Source organism: Grampus griseus (assembly GCF_964374135.1).
Source record: "Grampus griseus genome assembly, chromosome: 6".
NCBI classification, from domain to species: domain Eukaryota; kingdom Metazoa; phylum Chordata; class Mammalia; order Artiodactyla; family Delphinidae; genus Grampus; species Grampus griseus.
Window position 1 is genome coordinate 21,114,204 of NC_139000.1, and position 22,327 is coordinate 21,136,530.

At 38.9% G+C, this 22,327-nt stretch overlaps 1 protein-coding gene across 1 annotated transcript in view; it reads right to left on the reverse strand.

The window, feature by feature from the left end:
• HSDL2 (hydroxysteroid dehydrogenase like 2) overlaps positions 1 to 22,327 on the reverse strand; it is an 88,001-nt gene that overhangs the window by 48,657 nt on the left and 17,017 nt on the right. Inside the window, exons 3-6 of the mRNA XM_082655714.1 lie at positions 22,023 to 22,121; positions 13,153 to 13,267; positions 7,104 to 7,207; positions 6,004 to 6,102 (exon numbers count right to left, since the gene is read on the reverse strand). Coding sequence (XP_082511840.1) covers positions 6,004 to 6,102; positions 7,104 to 7,207; positions 13,153 to 13,267; positions 22,023 to 22,121 — 417 coding nt within the window. The remainder of the gene's footprint in view (positions 1 to 6,003; positions 6,103 to 7,103; positions 7,208 to 13,152; positions 13,268 to 22,022; positions 22,122 to 22,327) is intronic.

Genomic DNA, 22,327 nt, shown 5'->3' on the forward strand with positions numbered 1-22,327 from the left:
TATCATATGGAACATGACCGTCAACTGAATTCACTATGCTATACAAATCTAGGACCCAAATGATACCAATGGTTCCAAGATGTCTAGTCAATCTAAAATGAACATCTCTAAGCTAAAGCAAAGTCTCAGCAGTGAGCTGATTTCTTCTTCCAATCCTGATACTGTCCTCCACGTTCCCTGTCATACAATGTTCTCCCCCTTCCTTATATAAGCTTTGTTCAGAATGCCTATCTTGGACCTAGGTAGAAGGAAATCATACTGCACTTTCATTCATTCATAAAATACTTATTTAATGTCTACAATGACTATAATAAAATGAACAAAACAGATACTGTCTCTACCTTCAAGAAGCTTTTCTAGCAAGAAAGACATTAAACAGGGACTTCCCTGGTGGTCCAGTGTTGAAGAATCTGCCTTGCAATGCAGGGGACGCGGGTTCGATCCCTGGTCAGGGAAATAAGATCCCACATGCTGCGGGGCAACTAGGCCCACACACCACAACTACTGAGCTCATGCGCCTCAACAAAAGAGCCTGCATGCCACAAACTACAGGGCCCACACGCTACGGAGCCCGCACCACAACCAGAGAGAGAAAACCCACACGCCACAGCTAGAGAGAAGCCCGCACGCCGCAGCTAGAGAGAAGGCCACACGCCACAACTAGAGAGAAGCCCACGCACCGCAACGAAAGATCCCTCATGCCTCAACGAAGATCCCGCATGCCTCAACGAAGATCCAGTATGCCGCAGTGAAGATCCTGCATGCCACAATGAAGACCCGACACAGCCCCCCAAAAGAAGACATTAAACAATTATAGTTATAAAATCAGCAATTTAATTTCAAATGTTGTAAGTGCTATGAAGGAGATGTCCAGATTACTAAATCTAGTGGTCAGTCCCCATCTTGTAAGAGCTATGAGCGGCATTTGACACAACCGATCACTTCTCTTCTTCCTTGAAACACTTTCTCCAATTGGCTTTCAGGACATCATACTCTTTGATTTTCTTCCTACCTTACTCTCCTATGTGGATTTTTTTCCTCTTCTTCCCAACCTCTTAACATTGCAATTGCCAATGATACTTTCTCTTCTTCTATTCACTCTCTAGCTGACATCATCTAGCCTTGTGACTCTATATGCCATCTATATGCTGAAAATCCACAAATTCCATCTCCAGCCTGGACCTCCCTCATGACCCCCAGACTTCCAAACCCAAGTGCTTACTGACCATCTCCACTTGGATGCTCAATCACAATACCCCAAACTGAATTTGTTCCCCAACCTCCCTTGTCTGTAGCATTCCCTCATCTCAGTTGATGGCAACTCCATTATTCCAGTTACTAAAGCCAAAGTAATTTTGGAGTCATCCTTGGCTCTTCTTTTTGTCTTATATCCTGTATCTAATCCATCAGCACATCTTGTTGGTACTAACTGCAAAAAATATCAGAATCTGACCACTCTCTGCCTCTGCTATCACCCTGGTCACAGCTACTAATATCTGTGCCTAGGTTACTCCAATAGCCTCTAAACTGGTCTCCCTATTTCTCCTTTTGCCCTATGAGAATCTATTCTCAGCAGAGCAGCCAGAGAGATTCTTTTACAAATTTAAAAGAATCAGGCCCCTCCTCTGCTCAAAACCTTGCAAAAGCTCCTCATTTCACTCATAGAGTAAAAACCCAAGTCTTGGCAAGACCCTTACAACATCTGACCATTTCCTCATAAGCATCATCTCCTCACTTCCTACCACTCTCCCCTCACTCCAGCCACACTGGCCTTCTGCCTGCTCTTTCATCATTGCCAAGCAGGCTCACCTCAGAGGACCTTTCAAGGGCCTATGTCTTCTGTCTTCAATGCTTTTCCCTCAAATACCCCATTGACTAACACACCCCCAAGGTGAACTCCATCACCTCCTTACTTGAAGACTTCTACACTCAAATGTCACCTCAAAAAGGCTAAACCTTTCTACCCTATTTAAAATTGCAACTTATCCGCCCTAACACCTGAGCCTTCTAATCTCCCTTACCTTCTTCTACTTTTTCCATAGTATTATCACCTTCTAGCATATTACATAGTTTGTTATTCATTAAGTTAAATGTCTGTTGTGTCTCTCCCAATTATACTATAAGTTCCATAATGGCACATATTCTTGTCCAGTTTGTTCTCTGATGTACCTTAAGCAACTAGAACAGAGCTTAGCACATAATAGGTGTCCAGCAAATATCTGCCGATGAATAAAATCTCAAATTTTTAGCGTTAGACCAGGCTTCTTCTCACTTTGTTACCCCAGAATCCCAAAGACCTAAAGATTAGAGGAGTGGAGGCAAGGAAAGAAGGACAAAGTGTAAATGATGGCAACAAACTCTTTCATCTCTCGCATTGAGAGGTAAACTCTCTGAAGGTAAGGACTGCATCACATTCATCTTCGTACCCCCAGGTACCTTGTGCATAGTAGATACTTAATAAATTATCTGTTGAGTACATAATGAATAAATAGCACAGAGAACTGTGCCTGGCATATAAAAATGTTTGGAAGATGAATGAATATAAAGCGTCAAGTAACATAATAGAGGTACCAAGAGGGAAACACTATGCTCAGACTTTATCTCAGAGACCTCCCTTTCTAACTGCCTGACTCTCACTATCTATCAACTCTGGTAACAGCAATGATTAAGGCAGGGGGAGGAGGTTGAGAAAGGATGAGAGAAGGAAAAGAAGTTGAAAAAAAAGAGGCACAATAAAGTGTGAGCTTTTAAACTTTTTTACTGTGATTCACAAGTAACACTTTTTATCAGCATGACTAAAAACACATAATACCTACACATATACACTCACAAACATATACCTATTTCACTTATATATGACATTTATATATGAAAAAAGTTTATGAAACAACATTGACTCTTACTATATGCAATGCTCTCTAATATTTTCTATTTTATTCAATTAGAAATAAAATGAAACAACAACAGAATTCTGGCTGCTACCTAGTAGATTTCACAATCCACTAAATTGATTTCGTGCCTCACTAAATTGATTTCATGACTCACCAATGAGTCTTGACATGTAGTTTGAAAAGTATTGTAGAAGCAGTTTTTTCACTCTCATCTTTGCCTCACTGCAATGAATATCACTCTCCAGAAAATCTTAAAAGAATTGTGTCTGCTACAGTAACATAAGGGAAACGAAGAAGCAATAAATCATGGTTCTGATCCCACAGTAGGTCAGGGCATAAAGAATCTTAGTCAAACTTCAGATGGAATTTTAAAAAATTGATTCCTCCTTAAAAAATTAAAAATAGAACTACCATATGATCCAGTAATTTCACTTCTGGGTATTTACCCAAAGAAAACAAAAACACTAATTCAAAAATATATATGCACACCAATGTTCACTGCAGCATTATTGACAATAACCCAGATATGGAAGCAACCTAAATGTCCATTGATGGATAAATGGATAAAGAAGATGTGGTGATACACACACACACACACACACACACACACACAAAATGGAACATTACTCAGCCATTAAATAAATTAAATCTTGCCATTTGTGACATGGATGGATCTAGAGACTATTATGCTAAGTGAAATGTCAGACAAAGACAAATATCATATGATCTCACTTATATGTGGAATCTGAAAAACAAAATAAACAAACAAAACAAAATGAAAACAGACTGATAGATACAGAGAACAAACAGGTGGTTGCCAGAGGAGAGTGGGGTGAAGGGTGGGGAAAAATACATGAAAGGGATTAAGAGGTACAACCTCCAGTTATAAAATAACTAAGCCACAGGAATGTAATATGCAGCATAAGGAATATGGTCACTAATACTGTAATAACTTTGTATGGAGACAGATGGTTACTAGACTTATCGTGGTGAGCATTTCACAATGTATGCAAATGTCAAATCACTATGCAGTACACCTGCAACTAACATAATATTGTACATCAACTATATTTCATTTAAAATTTTTTTTTAATTCCTGGAGTTCTTATGAGAAAAGAAAGATAGTGGCTAGAGAGCTGGCTGCAACGGCTAAATTTTCCTAAGAGTTGCATTAGCAACATACCCCAGGGCTCCATAAATTCTCACCCACAGCCCCTTGTTCTCCCAGCTTCAATACCATAGACCATTAGGTCTTTCACTACTGCCTGGAGCTGAGGAAATCTCCTCACCTAGTATACAGCAGATAGGAAGAAAAAGAAATCCATCATTTGTTTCTAAGCTACAACTCTGGGTACAGTTCACACTGCTATATGTGGCAGTTCCGTTCAAGAGTACCTCTAGGGCTATCATAACTTGCAAAAATACTGAATTAAGTGTTCTTCTAACAGACAGCAGTGTTTGTTGATTCTTCCTGTGTCTGGACATTGGATCGCCTTAGCTGCACAGCACTTTTTGTCTTTTCACCGCTCTATTCACCCTTAGATAATTTAAACAACGGCAACCTTGGCAGCAGGGGCAAGTGGAGCGGTCTCTGCCCCACGGGTGGGTAATACAGCAGATGTACCAGTTACTGAATCCATTTGGAGGCCTAAAGGAGAATTCTCCCTGGTCTCCTCACTGTTCAGCCTTAAGGGTAGGAACTACTTTTCTCACCTGTTGAATCAGCCAGGTGAGGGCCTCAGATCCTCCATGGGCTGAGCTCTCTCCAGGAACTTCTGAGTATTAATTCTCCCTCCAATGCTCTCTACTGGCCCCATTCTGTCCTCTGGCCCAGAGGGGAATAACCTCCTTCAAGCTTCTCAGTTACTCCTCTTACAGAATCAATGTCTTGCTCATTCCTTCCATGTCCTGCCTGCCTGCCACCCCAACAACCTGCTCCACTCCGGGGAGTTGCCTGGTCATTGGAAAGGGTGGACAGCAAGGCCATAAGTTTCAACAGTCACCTTCTCAGAAACCCCCTGTACCCTCAAATAAGTGAAAAGATTCCAGTCTGCAATCTGTATGTTTCAAGGAATATAATGAAGAATATGAAGATACTTTCAAAGGGAATCCAAAATTATCATTCATTCAAAAAACACCTAAGTGACCACTGAATGGAGGGCACTGTCCTAGGAGGAGACACACCAGTTTGACCCCTAAGGAGTTTCCTTGGAAAGGGGTCACACTAATTTACATGTTGGAGTACTGATGTTAGTGCAACAAAGGTTCTGTTAAATACATAAAATGAAAAAGTGATTCCCACTACATTTTCCCTTTATCATACTTTTGTGGGGTAGGATTGTCATTTAGATTTAAGAGGAAAGTAGTTAAGGTTTTTCACAGGCATTATCTATTAAATATATGAAAAAACATATAATAGATATAGTTTGTCTTTTCTTTTACTTCCTTTAAGCTGTTTTGATATATAAGTGGAGAATAAGAACCCACAAGGACAAGCTTTCCCTTTCTGTCATTTTTACTGACTTTCCCTCATGTTTATACAACATATTCCCTAGCCTGCACCCATCAGCTTCCATCATACACTTAACTCTAAAGCTGCATACCCAGCCATATGCAGGTTATTCTGTCACCTAAAGGGGATCTAGGCACTCTGTGAACTCAGAACTCATGTGAAAGTACAGAAAAGTTGGTTTTTCATAAAGAAAAAAGACAAAGTAGTAAGAATACCAGAAAGTAAAGAAGCATTTGCTAGGATGTGTGAGGAGAAAACAAAAGTATGAGAATCTATAGAATTTTCTGAGGTACGAAAGATAGTGATGGAAAAAAGGTTAGGGAAACGCAGATGGCTTCCTGTTGGCTTTAATGAGACTCTTCAAGTGTTCCTGGGTTCAGTGTTTCTAGTACAGCAATCAAGTAGTCATGCAGATCAAGTCAAAGCTAGAAGATGACTGAAAAGGGCCTTTTATGCACAATAAAAAGTTGAATTTTTTTCCCAACAGACAGACTGAGGTTACCTTTGACAGTCTACTCACTCGCACCCCACCCCACCCAGCAAAGAGGGTCAAAGACAATAAATGAGAATCCAATAAATGGATTTTTTGTAAGTACATACCTGTTTTAGGCCACAATGCATTGACTGCAATTTCACCTTTAAATTCTTCTGCCATTCCAAGCACACACATAGACATACCATACTTAGCAATGGTGTAAGCTGAAAGAAACCACCAAGAATTTAATTAAGAAAGAAATTAATCTGTGAATTTAAATAACCAATTTCTTTCTATTACTATTCCTTCCTCGATATATTTTTTCAGAATTATTTAATAATAATACAAAACATAATTTTAATTTACTATTTTTAAAAGAACAGTTTTTAAAGAAGTAACTGTAGTTTTATGGAAATGGTTTTTATATATATCAGGGATGAACCACTTTTACATACTTCCATCCTAATATTAGATTCAAAGAAAAAAGACAGTAATAAACTTTCACTTCTCTTAATATTATGGGAGTAAGTTACATTATTGTTTCTTAATCTGGTTTTTTTCCTTTTCTTTTTTAAAAAAATGAAAGTGACCATTTAAAGGAAAACTACTACTAGTAAAACATAAACAAAAGGTTGCAAATTCATTTAACCTAGTCTATTAAAACAAAACTCCTTTTGGTTTTGTTCTATGGGTTCCTACTTCAACTGCCTTCCTTTCCAAATTTTACTGAATTATGTTGAAATAAGGATAAGTATCTGACACAACTATTTCAAAGGAGGCACCTATACATAAATCTTGTTATTTAGCATACTCACCTTAAATCACTAGTTTTCTGTGAAAGGTAAAGTATTCCATGGATCATTTTCACCAACTTTACTGAAGAATAAGTTACATACAATAAAACACACCCACTGGGACTTGAGAGAGCTTTCTAGGACAGGGATATCCATATCTCCATTTGATTATTGGTTATACAGGTGTATACGTTTGTCAAAACTCATCAGACTGAACCACTAACATCTGTGCATTTTATTTAATGTAAATTATACCTCAATTTTTTAAATTAAAGATAAAAGATTAAGAATCTACTTACAAAATGCTATCAATTTCTGCATAGAAAATTTAATGTTGAACGCTATGTACAAATTGTGATTACATCATAGATATACTGGTTTAATACAAAACCAACTGACTAAACAAGCCATCCCCTCATCCTACCACCTACCACAGTGCTGTTTGAACCACAGTGGATTTAGGTTCAGCGGTGGGCTGAGATTGAGGATATGAGCAATTTTACTCTTTTTCAAATAAGGAATGCATGCTTTAGATCTGAAAGCAAAAGAAAACACAAGTCAAGTTACTAGCTTTCTAACAGCTTCATTACTTTCTTAAGTTATATTTTAAACTACTTCTACAGAGCAACTGAACTTGTTCAATAACCGGCAGGGTACTTCTGTTGGTTTTCTTTGTTGTTGTTCCCCCACTTACCTGGAATGCAGATAGGAAAAGCAACTAATATTCATCCTTTGAAGCTATGCATAAAGGCCTGACAATATGATCTGCTTGATGAAAATAATCAATTCCGTGGCACACTAGCCTTAAATCCAACTTAGATTATCTTCAACCACATCCTTCCAAGTCAGACAGACCTAGGTTCAAATCCTCCTCCTGCCCTTCATTGTGTAATCTGGGGCAAAATATATAGTATTCTAATTCTTAGTTTTCTCACTTGTAAATGTTGGTAATACCTGCTACTATCTAGGATTGACCAAGGGATTAAAATGAGATGATACATATGAGATACTTAGAACAGTGCATATATTAAACATGAAATAAACAACTGCTATTATTAGTATTACATATTCTGATTCTTTTTCATCTTAGTAGGTATAGTATTCCTACCACACTGGAACTGTAATTTAATACATGAACTCCCAATACATAACCAAATTTAATTTGTACCAATATGCAATGCAATGTTCCTTTGCAGGCAATATTTAGTTGTTTGTTTTTTAAACCCTTTCAAAAAGGTAGATAATTTATTTTACAAAAGACACAGGTCCAATATTTGGAAATGTTTAATTATTAAGCTATAGTATATAGCTTAATAACATATTGTAGCTTAATAATTTTAGTTTTTAGTTTTATTTCACATTCAATAACTTCTAGGACTTGAAACTAGTCCATTCTTCTTAAGTCTGTTCCTTTATTACCAATGTACAACATTCTTGTTACCATCTACAATGTCTTTTTAAGTTTATAAACCAAATACAATCAATATCACTAAAGGGTTTTTGTACATATTGTTTTTCTATTACAAAGGTGCTTCACTCTTATCGGGGTGAGGTAGAGAAGGGCAAACAATATTACAGCTGTTTGTCATTACAACAGTGAAGCTGCACGTCAAAGCATCAACAGGAAACAACCTATTCCAAGCAATGAGACCATATTTCACACTCAAGGGAAGGAGTTCATTTCATTTACATTACAAACATGAGCTTCTCTAATATATTAGACAAAACCTTTCCACCTGCACTTTGCTTGCCTAACCCTCAGGGTTACTAACCCTAATCAGGTACGTTTTCCACGGCAACATGCCCTATCTTACACATTATATTGAAAATTCTTAGCACCACGCTTAGATACTAATACCTTGAGCTTAATAAAAGAGCTAAGTTTACTAGAAACTTACTGTATGCTAGGCACTGCACTTATTAGTTATTACCTTCACATGAATTATTTTACTTAATCAGGGTTGTAAGCTCCAAGGCCTATAGGGCATTTGAGTAAATGAATAAAGTGAGCTGGGTATAAGAAAGAGCAACGGTTCAGAAATACAATTGAGCCTTATTACTGAATTTCTATAAGCATTTAACATGATACAAACACATATAATACTGGAGATTATATATTTAATTAAAACTTAGAAATACAAATCAGGATCTGCATTCTACCTCCTGTCTTCCAACCCTGTTTCTTTAAACCACTAGAACACAAGACACAGGCCACAGGGCCCTGGGCACCAGGGATCAGGAAGCAGCTCCAGATCCTTGCTGAAATCTCCAAATAGGTCAGTTCTTTGGGCCTTCCCCTACTCTCTCCCTGAGGATGCTTCTCAGGCTTCCCTGAGAAAACAATCTGTACTTATCTTCTGTGAATGAAATGAGTGTCACTAAATAAAAAACAAAACAAAAATTTAAATGGAAATGTCTCATTATGAATTTCTCTTTTATAATGTATGCCTTTCATAGAGGGCCAAAAACCTGACACCCTTTTTTTGGTTCAAAGGTCAATGTCAGGTCTTTCAATTGGCATTGTAAAATGCCTTTAACTGGGAACAATTTTATTTAAAATTAGCTGTTAATAGGGACTTCCCTGGTGGCACAGTGGTTAAGAATCCACCTGCCAATGCAGGGGACACGGGTTCAAGCCCTGGTCCAGGAAGATCCCACATACCACAGAGCAACTAAGCCCCTGTGCCACAACTACTGAGCCCACGTGTCGCAACTACTGAAGCCCGTACGCCTAGAGCCTGTGCTCCACAACAAGAGAAGCCACTGCAATGAAAAGCCCGTGCATGGCAACAAAGAGTAGCCCCCGCTCACCGCAACTAGAGTAAGCGCATGCGTAGCAACGAAGACCCAATGCAGCCAAAATAAATAAATAAATAAATTTTATTTTTAAAAATAGCTGTTAATAAATATAGGAACTTTCAACAGTGAATAGAATCTTTGCTTTTAAAAAGGGTTTTAGGGCTTCCATGGTGGTGCAGTGGTTGAGAGTCCGCCTGCCGATGCAGGGGACACGGGTTTGTGCCCTGGTCCGGGAGGATCCCACATGCCGCGGAGCGGCTGGGCCCGTGAGCCATGCCCACTGAGCCTGTGCGTCCGGAGCCTGTGCTCCGCAACGGGAGAGGCCACAACAGTGGGAGGCCCGCGTACCGAAAAAATAAAAATTAAAAAAATAAAAAAGGGTTTTATTTCAGGGTATCTATTCCTGAGATATTTGTAGATCTATTATTCCAACGTACTCATATTTAGTTTTTAGTACCTTAGTGCCCTACAGCTTATGTATTCCATTTGTAGTTCTTCAACTGCACAAATAGTTTTCATTCATAAAGGTAATTTTAAAGTTAGTTCATTTTCCTGTATCGGATTTTTTGGTTTTGTTTTGAACTGAACAAATCTATAAACAGGAGTGTAGTTTAGGCCATCACTTTCATTTTTGGAAAATGATCTTGTTATAGGAAAGGGGACAAATTATCCTTGACAAATGGGTTTTCCAAAGACATAATTTCACAAGGAATGAGCAATGAGAATCATATACTTGTGTTTCCGTAAGTCATAATGTCAGCTAATAAAGCCAAGTCTTTGACCCAATCTTTGCTTGGGAACTGAGTTAGGAATTTTCTCTTGGGTGGCAAAAAAGAATTGATTTCTTTCTAATCAAAAACAAAATCTCTACAACAGTACACCACAACCACACAACCTTGTCACAGAACTGACAGTCACTTTGTATTCAACATGAGTAAAGCACTGAATAGTCTGTATTTCAAACCACGGAAGTCTATTTAATGCTTAGAATTCATAACGGCCCGTTTTCAACTTTTTAGCAAGAGCTATTCCTAGTGAACAATACAATGAACAAACTTAATTTCTACACCTCTGTGAAACACTTCTACATTAGTTTAGACTTGTATAAGTTTAAAGTTAACCTTGACCATCACAGCCACACTGTCTATACCACTTTTTTTTTTTATTTACTTTGGGCTGCATTGGGTCTTTGTTGCTACGCGCGGGCTTTCTCTAGTTGCAGCCAGCGGGGCTACTCTTCGTTGAGGTGTGCAGGCTTTCCATTGTGGTGGCTTCTCTTGTTGCGGAGCATGGGCTCTAGGCACATAGGCATCAGAGTTGTAGTGCATGGGCTCAGAAGCTGTGGCTCGCAGGCTCTAGAGCGCAGGCTCAGTAGTTGTGGTGCACAGGCTTAGTTGCTCCGCAGCATGTGGGATCTTCCAGGACCAGGGATCGAACCCGTGTCCCCTGCACTAGTAGGTGGATTTTTTTAATTAATTAATTAATTTTTTGGCTGCATTGGGTCTTCATTGCTGTGCACAGGCATTCTCTAGTTGCGGCGAGCACGGGTTACTCTTTGTTGTGGTGTGCGGGCTTCTCATTGCAGTGGCTTCTTTTTGTTGTGGAGTACAGGTTCTAGGCACACGGGCTGCAGTAGCTGTGGCACGCGGTCTCAGTAGTTGTGGCTCATGGGCTCTAGAGCACAGGCTCAGTAGTTGTGGCACACAGGCTTAGTTGCTCCACGGCATGTGGGATCTTCCTGGACCAGGGCTCGAACCTGTGTCCCCTGCATTGGCAGGCAGATTCTTAACCACTGCGCCCCCAGGGAAGTCCTGATTACCACTTTTGATAAACCCACATTACATTTTCTAAAACATTTCTCAATCCTCAAGTCATTTCCTGATGTTCATGTCATGAGTATCCAGTCTAAAAAACTTTAATCACATCAAAATTATCCTGACACCATAAATAAATATAACTGGGTGGGTGGAATATTTATTCCTGTGGCTTCGTCATCTATAATAGAAATGGCCACAAATGATTTAAGTTTTTCATGCATCATGCCCTTCTAACCCTTAATTCAGCAGGAATAGTATTCCTGGTTAGGTTTATATTTTTAAACACTTATTTAAATGAGTGTTTACATTCAATCAAAATTCTTTCACAAAGTTACCAGCTGTAAAATATTTTGATGCCCAGATAATTTCTTCTTGTAACACATAACTGCATCACACAGCAGCATTGCTTATTTTATTTGAAAGTAAACACAAACCTATTGAAATGTTAGTCCTCTTTCTAGTTCATTAAGTTTTTCACCATAATCTTTTCAATATGCTTGCCACAGATCTTACTATGGTTTGATTCTCTATGGTTCCCATTCAGGAGGAATATAGGTTACACACTGAATTTATAGAAATATGCCCCACATCTACAAAGAAGCAAGCTCTCAACCATTTTACTTGCACATATGGCCCTCTTGGCATATGTCTCATTTTCCCACTTCAGATAGAGACATGGGTATGAGAAATATTTTACTTTCTCCTTTAATAGAAGAAGGAAAAGTGCAAGCACAATGATAAGTGGCAACTTTTTAGCCTGCCTTCAGCATCCAGAGACAATGGTGCCCAGTCCCCATCTGATAACGCAGTTGATACTCTGCCACTGGGCTATGGTAGCTAACTGTTGCCACGTGGGAACGCTGTCTCTATGTGGCCAATGTTTCAAGAAAGCCAGAAATCGGGATTTTTGTGTAAATCTCCTGATTTTTTTCATGTAGGCAGCTAATGAAATTATGAATATAGGTAACTAATAAAAACAAAATGTTTAACACTGTCAGAGCCAAGTTTTGCTGATCCAAAAACACATATCCAAGGGCAAAGTTCAAAATTAAAGACAAATTTTATATTTAACCCTTATTACCAATCTTATGACATACTTCTCTATTATCCCCATTTTACAAATGAGAAAACAGACTCTGCAAGAGCTTAAGTTACTTGTACAAGCTCATGAAGATAGTGAGTCATGAAGGGTGGGGGTGAAATTTGAATCCTCAAAGGAGTCTGCCTCCAAAGCCCAAGTTCCTAACCACCTGTTCTATGCAAACGTATAAGGCAGATACACACAAGTACATATAAGGCAGATAAGAAAGTTCTGTGCTGATCTGCCCTTATATCCACATGAAAAATGGTAGAACCCGAAGGTAAAAAAACAGATAAACAAATGGACAAACAAACAAGAGTGGACTAGGTCTGACCAATCCAGAACACAACAGGACTACATTTGCTCTCATTCTATATTTGATATTTTCCCTGACACTGCCTAAGATAGCATTAGCCTTTTTCAATTACATTAAAATGGGATTCATAATGAGCTTCTTGTTATTTACATAACTAAAACTCCAGTGTTTTTCAGAGGAAGAGACTACTGCAGGTTTGCCAGAAGACTTGGTATGCATATATATATGTATTTACTCATGCAAATGTTTGAAAATGTTTGAGCTATACTTTAGTCTTTATTAGAATCACAGAGAAAAGGCACTCTGAATAAAACTATTTAAAATACTACCTACTGACTTGGAGCACTTTTAGGCCTTTATAAGGGTTGACTAGATTTTAAACTGTATTCCTAACCTATTCAAATCTGTTTACAACTAGTTCTCTGACAAAACACTGCAACACTCTCTCCCACAGGTCTTTAACTTACGTAAGATAGGTGCCTCTGGTGTTGATGTTCATCATCAAATCCACTTTCTTTGTAGGTGTTTCCAATGTGTTAGTCAAGCTAATAGCACTGGCATTATTCACCAGAATATCAATTCCTGTATTCAAATAATCATCTTCTTAGTAATGTAATTTAGACTTTATAACAAAAAAAAATAAAAAACATTCACTCTATATAGTTGAAGCCCGAGTTCACAAATACTTCTTTTAGATAATATGACTGACGAATACACCAATGCAAGACTCAGTAGGTATGTCAAAACAGCACCCAGATGATTTTCACTGGCACATGGAGACCATAATCAGGGCTCCACAGGAAACTGCAAGGAAGCTTAGTCCTTAGTGGTTTGTAGCTCCCATCCTTATCTGTTCTCTTCCTGGTCTTGCCTCCTTGTATCCAAGAACCTTAGGTCAATTTCCTTAAAGTTTCCCACCCCCCCCCCCATCATCTTTCCAAGGCCTGTCTCCCTTCCAAGCACACCGGTCTCCCTCGTCTCAAAGGCCCTTACTTAAATGGAAGAGCTCCTTTCTGGTCTTGGGAACTGGGAAAAGAGAAATGACCTAGAGTTTAAATTCCAGGCAAATCATGAAAATAGATCAGGTTTGTTTTGGTAACTTATACACAAAATAAATTTAGAATAATGATTATTTCTGCATATTCTATCCAGTGCTTATCCATATGTAACATTTACGGTTACAAGCTTAAACAATGTTAAATGAAAATGGTAAAATACAAAAGCATCTCAAACACATTTCTGCATTTCTACATGGCCTTCATAATTCTTTTCCTTTAAATTGAAGTACAGCTGATTTACAATGTTGTGTTAATTTCTGCTGTACAGCAAAGTGACTCAGTTATAGATATATATACATTCTTTTTTATATTCTTTTCCATTATAGTTTATTTCAGGATACTGAATATAGTTCCCTGTGCGATACAGTTGGACCTTGTTGTTTATGCATTCTATTCAATATATGTAATAGCTTGCATCTACTAATCCCAAACTCCCCATCTATCCCTCCCCCATCCCCCTCCCCCTTGGCAACCACAGGTCTGTTCTCTATGTCTGTGAGTCTGTTTCTGTTTCGTAGATAAGTTCATTTGTGTCATATTTTAGACTCCACATATAAGTAATATCATATGGTATTTGTCTCTTTCTGACTTATTTCACTTAGTATGATCATCTCTAGCTGTATCCATTCTTTCTAAAGAGCATTTAATATTCTATCAAATAGATATATGACAATTTCTACTGCTGGGGTTAGACTGTTGCCTTAAACGTCTTTTATTATCTTAACTTTGCTTTGTCCCTCTCTCACAATATGTGGGAAATGGTTTAAATAAGGTTATTATACTTACAACATATTAGTCATAAGCTCCCTTTCTTCATTTATAGTAACATTATAAAATTTTGATCACGTCCTCATTCCTCATTCCACAATTTCCATATTCTTTAGCACAGAGTTAGCACTACTAATGTTTTCTTAAAACGTGTCCTTAGAATAACTTTGGATTCAACTATATTACATTTTGTATCTTCGTTATAACAAAACTCAAACTCAAGTAAATCACCTGTATATATTGGACAAGTTTCACGTCCTGTGACTACCAGCTTTCCAGAATAAACAAAATGATGATGGTTTGCCTTCATAAGTAGCAAAGACCAGTGAGAGGAATTTTTAAATCCATGACATGCTTCTCAATTCACAAAACTAGATATTGCTCAATCTCATCACTAAGACATAATCACTGAGAGGCTACTCTGTATAAGGCATGCTGCTATGGCCTAAGAGACAAGGAAGACAATATTCACTAAAGAAAAAGCCAGGTGGGAGCAAAGCAAATTGAGTGTGGGTCTGGGTGAGATGCTGGACTGATGGGTGTGCAAACCACCTGTGTAGAATTACCCTAATTAAGGCGATGAAGCTAATGAGGGTTGATCCAATCAATGGATTCCTTGGACAAATCCAACCTTTATTGACTTCATCTCCCACTATGTGATAATAAGTGACAGCTATGTTAGCAGAGCAAACATCTGGGCCCAAAAGCAAAAGAAAGTAGATGAGTAATGAAGATATACTGACTGGGAAAACTCTATTTGACTTGCCAGTGATAAAGAGAAAAAAAACTGGGTCCAATTAAGAGATATCTTAAAATTTCTGAACTCAGATGGGCCAAATTAAAATGGATCAGGGAACGATGGTGGGAAATGATAAAGAAAAGGCATATATGTATGCCTGCTGCAGAAGAAAAAGGTGGCAGGAAAGATTACATCTGTGGTTTATGAAATAGCATAATTTACTCAAGGCCTGAAACACTCTGAAGATGAGGGAAGGCAAGGTGATAGGGAGTACCATGTGGCAGAGGCCCCCCAGGGCACAGGTCAGAAAGCACCATCCACTGTGCAGGACTTTGTTAGGGATAATTCCCCAGCAGAGAGAAATATCAGGGCAAAGGTAGAGTGTTCCCTAAAAGGCAGACTTCAAAGGCCTACAAAACTCCAAACCAGACCATATCAGTAGCAACCACAGTATGGAACTAAAACCAAACGAGCAAAATATAAAGACTTGGGAGATCTGTGGAAAAAAAACACAGAGGAAAAAAAGAGCAGGCTATGAATCATCTCATAAATGTGGCAGCCATCCCGATTAGGAGACAGCAGAAGCTGAGATGCTGAACAGAGCTCACTGAAGAATTAAAAATTAAGATTCTGCATTGTTATGCCAGAAAAGCAGAAGTTAATGGGCAAATGGAAAGCAAAACACTTTAAATACATCAAAGTGGATCCTAAGGAGGAGGGAAGGAAATGTTAGGATAGATTCCAAAATAAAGGTAACTCCACCACCAATTTGTAAATTTAGCAAGAAGATAGAAAGGTTTCAGGGCTTCCCTGGTGGCGCAGTGGTTAAGAATCCGCCTGCCAAGGCAGGGGACACGGGTTTGAACCCTGGTCCAGGAAGATCCCACATGCCGTGGAGCAACTAAGCCCATGCGCCACAACTACTGAGCCTGCACTCTAGAGCCCGCGAGCCACGGGTACTGAGACCGCATGCCACAACTACTAAAGCCCGCGTGCCTAGAGCCGTTGCTCCACAACAAGAGAAACCACGGCAATGAGAAGCCCAGGCACTACAACAAAGAGTAGGCCCTGCTCGCTGCAAATAAAGAAAGCCCACACACAGCTAAGACCCAACGCAGACAAAAATAAAATTAATTAATTTTTTAAAAAAAGAAGTGTTTCAGATGCCCATCTCAACAACAGGTAGCAAAATACATTGGGAGATTTTTTTTCCCCAAAGATATGAAAAGCATACCTTCTTAATTGAAGATTTCTAGCAACTGAGCTAAGTTCTAGGACATGAAGCCCAAATCAATAATATGGATCCACTGACTTTTAAAGAAACAAAAACCAAGATTTGCTTTTGTCCTTACCATTTTCTCTGTCTACTCCTGGAAAAGGACATCACGTGATAGACAAAGTTGAATTAATCCAACATTGAAGATGCTGAAGGAATGACACCAGGTTCAATGGAAGACAATCTAAGCTACAGTGGCTAAAAAAATGCAGACCATCCATGCACCTGAGTGAACCTCCTTGGCTGGGACAAAATAGAGTTAGAAAATTGGAGAGGAGATATTTCTGGGTCTTAATTCTTCCAAGAAAAAGATTTCAGTGTGGCTCTTTAAATTCTGTGGCAACAGTAGGAGAAGAAATCAATTTGTGAGACCTCAGTTTATTCTGGAGGATCCCAACTCTGGAAAGTGGAGCTGCTTCACATTTTGACACTCAGGAACAAATTTTTGGACTATGATGTCATTAGTACGTAACGTGTAACTCTTTCTGGTGAACCAGATTAGACAATGCAGCTAGAATTCAAGACGGGAAGTTAAAAGGTGGGTGAAAACTATTATATATAAGATGAATAAACAACAAGGTCCTACTGTATAGCACAGGGAACTATAGTCAATATCCTGTGATAAACCACAATGGAAAAGAATATTAAAAAAAGAATGTATACATGTGTATAACTCAGTCACTTTGCTGGACAGCAGAGATTGGCACAACTTTGTAAATCAACTATACTTCAATTAAGAAAAATAAAATTTAAAAAATACAAATGAAAATAAAAGGGGAGACTTCCCTGTTGGCACAGTGGTTAAGAATCCGCCTGCCAATGCAGGGGACACGGGTTCGAACCCTGGCCCAGGAAGACCCCACATGCCGTGAAGCAGCTAAGCTTGTGCACCACAACTACCGAGCCTGTGCTCTAGAGCCCGTGAGCCATAACTACTGAATCCCGCATGCTGTAGGGCCAACTACTGAGTCCATGTGCTGCAACTACTGAAGCCCACGTGCCTAGAGCCTGTGCTCCGCAACAAGAGAAGCCACTGCAATGAGAAGCTCGTGCACCACAACAAAGAGTAGTGCCCCCGCTCGCCGCAACTAGAGAAAGCCTGCGTGCAGCAACGAACACCCAACACAGTCAAAAAATAAAAATTTTTTTTATAAGTTTAAAATAATTAAATTAAAAAAATAATAAATGGGGGGGTGAATTGGGGGCCTATATAGTATGGTCTTGAGTATCTTTAACTAATGTCCATCTTGACTCATTTCAGAGGTTTCTTGGGACAATACCAGACAACAGCTGAACTGCTGATGTTCTCTAACAGAACTACAGGACAGAAATAAAGATCGAGAAAGGGCTCAGACAAAGCTGGTAGCAGCTCTCCCTAATATTCTGATGATTTCATTCTCCAAGAAGGATAAACTTGCCCTCAGTTGAAAAACCCAATGGATCAACAGAAAGAACTAAAACTGGATGAATACAGAGAAAGGAAAAGCTCCAGTCTTCCACCCTCACCCACCTTATCCCTTAATTCCTCCCTAAAAATGAATGGCTAAACTAATTAGGTTAAGTCCTAATTGGCACTAATTGCTCACTTTCACTAGTAGGTGAAGTCATTTTAGATAAAAGGTTCTGCACATGAATGTGGCATCCTTCCTTCCTTCTTTGCCACAAAGAAAGCAAACTACAGGACAATATCACTGATGAACATAGATGCAAAACTCCTCAACAAAATACTAGCAAACAGAATCCAACAGCACATTAAAAGGATCATACACCATGATCAAGTGGGGTTTATTCCAGGAATGCAAGGATTCTTGAATATACGCAAATCAATCAACGTGATACACCATATTAACAAATTTAAGGAGAAAAACCATATGATCATCTCAACAGATGCAGAGAAAGCTTTTGACAAAATTCAGCACCCTTTTATTATAAAAACCCTGCAGAAGGTAGGCATAGAGGGAACTTTCCTCAACATAATAAAGGCCATATATGACAAACCCACAGCCAACATTGTCCTCAATGGTGAAAAACTGAAAGCATTTCCACTAAGATCAGGAACAAGACAAGGTTGCCCACTCTCACCACTCTTATTCAACATAGTTTTGGAAGTTTTAGCCACAGAAATCAGAGAAGAAAAGGAAATAAAAGGAATCCAAATCAGAAAAGAAGAAGTAAAGCTGTCACTGTTTGCAGATGACATGATACCATATATAGAGAATCCTAAAGATGCTACCAGAAAACTACTAGAGCTAATCAATGAATTTGGTAAAGTAGCAGGATACAAAATTAATGCACAGAAATCTCTGGCATTCCTATACACTAATGATGAAAAATCTGAAAGTGAAATCAAGAAAACACTCCCATTTACCACTGCAACAAAACGAATAAAATATCTAGGAATAAACCTACCTAAGGAGACAAAAGACCTGTATGCAGAAAATTATAAGACACTGACGAAAGAAATTAAAGATGATACAAATAGATGGAGAGATATGCCATGTTCTTGGACTGGAAGAATCAACATTGTGAAAATGACTCTACTACCCAAAGCAATGTACAGATTCAATGCAATTCCTATCAAACTACCACTGGCATTTTTCACAGAACTAGAACAAAAGATTTCACAATTTCTATGGAAACACAAAAGACCCCGAATAGCCAAAGCAATCTTGAGAAAGAAAAATGGAGCTGGAGGAATCAGGCTCCCGGACTTCAGACTATACTACAAAGCTAGAGTAATCAAGACAGTATGGTACTGGCACAAAAACAGAAAGATAGATCAATGGAACAGGATAGAAAGCCCAGAGATAAACCCACACACATATGGTCACCTTATCTTTGATGAAGTAGGTAGGAATGTACAGTGGAGAAAGGACAGCCTCTTCAATAAGTGGTGCTGGGAAAACTGGACAAGTACATGTAAAAGTATGAGATTAGATCACTCCCTAACACCATACACAAAAATAAGCTCAAGATGGATTAAAGACCTAAATGTAAGGCCAGACACTATCAAACTCTTAGAGGAAAACATAGGCAGAACACTCTATGACATAAATCACAGCAAGATCCTTTTTGACCCACCTCCCAGAGAAACGGAAATAAAAGCAAAAATAAACAAATAGGACCTAATGAAACTTCAAAGCTTTTGCACAGCAAAGGAAACCATAAACAAGACCAAAAGACAACCCTCAGAATGGGAGAAAATATTTGCAAATGAAGCAACTGACAAAGGATTAATTTCCAAAATTTACAAGCAGCTCATGCAGCTCAATAACAAAAAAACAAACAACCCAATCCAAAAATGGGCAGAAGACCTAGACATTTCTCCAAAGAAGATATACAGATTGCCAACAAACACATGAAAGAATGCTCAACATCATTAATCATTAGAGAAATGCAAATCAAAACTACAATGAGATATCATCTCACACCAGTCAGAATGGCCATCATCAAAAAATCTAGAAACAATAAATGCTGGAGAGGGTATGGAGAAAATGGAACACTCTTGCACTGCTGGTGGGAATGTGAATTGGTACAGCCACTATGGAGAACAGTATGGAGGTTCCTTAAAAAACTACAAATAGAACTACCATATGACCCAGCAATCCCACTACTGGGCATATACCCTAAGAAAACCATAATTCAAAAAGAGTCATGTACCAAAATGTTCATTGCAGCACTATTTACAATAGCCCGGAGATGGAAACAACCTAAGAGCCCATCATCGGATGAATGGATAAAGAAGATGTGGCACATATATACAATGGAATATTACTCAGCCATAACAAGATACGAAATTGAGCTGTTTGTAATGAGGTGGATAGACCTAGAGTCTGTCATACAGAGTGAAGTAAGTCAGAAAGAGAAAGACAAATACCGTATGCTAACACATATATATGGAATTTAAGAAAAAAAAATGTCATGAAGAACCTAGGGGTAAGACAGGAATAAAGACACAGACCTACTGCAGAATGGACTTGAGGATATGGGGAGGGGTAAGGGTGAGCTGTGACAAAGCGAGAGAGAGGCATGGACATATATACACTAACAAACGTAAGGTAGATAGCTAGTGGGAAGCTGCCGCATGGCACAGGGATATCAGCTCGGTGCTCTGTGACCGCCTGGAGAGGTAGGATAGAGAGGGTGGGAGGGAGGGAGACGCAAGAGGGAAGAGATATGGGAACATATGTATATGTATAACTGATTCACTTTGTTATAAAGCAGAAACTAACATACCATTGTAAAGCAATTATACCCCAATAAAGATGTTAAAAAAAAAATCTAGAAACAATAAATGCTAGAGAGGGTGTGGGTAAAAGGGAACACTCTTGCACTGTTGGTGGGAATGTGCACTGGTACAGCCACTATGGAGAACAGTATGGAGGTTCCTTAAAAAACTACAAATAGAACTACCATATGACCCAGCAATCCCACTACTGGGCATATACCCTGAGAAAACCATAATTAAAAAAGAGTCAGGGGGCTTCCCTGGTGGCGCAGTGGTTGAGAGTCCACCTGCCAATGCAGGGGACACGGGTTCGTGCCACAGTCGAGGGGGGGGTACCACATGCCGCGGATCAGCTGGGCCCGTGAGCCATGGCCGCTGGGCCTGTGCATCCGGAGCCTGTGCTCTGCAACGGGAGGGACCATGGCAGTGAGAGGCCCGCGTACCGCAAAAAAAAAAAGAGTCATATACCACAATGTTCACTGCAGCTGTATTTACAATAGCCCGGAGATGGAAACAACCTAAGTATCCATCATCAGATGAATGGAAAAAGAAGATGTGGCACGTATATACAATGGAATATTACTCAGCCATAAAAAGAAACAAAATTGAGCTATTTGTAATGAGGTGGATAGACCTAGAGTCTGTCATACAGAGTGAAGTAAGTCAGAAAGAGAGAGACAAATACCGTATGCTAACACATATATATGGAATTTAAGAAAAAAAAAATGTCATGAAGAACCTAGGGGTAAGACAGGAATAAAGACACAGACCTACTAGAGAATGGACTTGAGGATATGGGAAGGGGGAACGGTAAGCTGTGACAAAGCAAGAGAGAGGCATGGACATATATACACTACCAAATGTAAGGTAGATAGCTAGTGGGAAGCAGCCGCATAGCACAGGGAGATCAGCTCAGTGCTTCATGACCGCCTAGAGGGGTGGGAGGGAGGGAGACTCAAGAGGGAGGAGATATGGGAACATATGTATAACTGATTCACTTTGTTATAAAGCAGAAACTAACACACCATTGTAAAGCAATTATACTCCAATAAAGATGTAAAAAAAAAATGAGAAAAAAATGATTTTTAATAATTATTCAATTAGTCATCAGATGATTTTAAGCTGTGCTTCTATATGAATAAATACCCATTTCTGGTTACACTCAAAAAGACTCAGTAAAAAATAATCAAAAGAAAATTAAATATAAAATCATAGTTACACCTATACTTTACCAATATTCAATAATTATTTCAGAATGAAGGCTGTACCTCCAAATTTCTCAACTGCTTTCTCCACTGCACTGCTGATTTGTTGTTCATCTCTCACATCAACAACACATGGCAAGGCCTTTCCTCCAGCTGCTTTGACTACAAAGGATAAACAAAGAAACATTAAAGCATTCAAATATTAAACCTTTCATCAATATCAAACCTCTGACACAAGAGTCAAAAGAAAAAAGTACCCCATTTTCAGAAAATCAATATAAATAACTATGTCTTATAACTACTAGCAACTCTGCCCTACAGTAGGACAGACTGATGAATCCAGCTGCAGACTAGCTAGGCCAACTCTA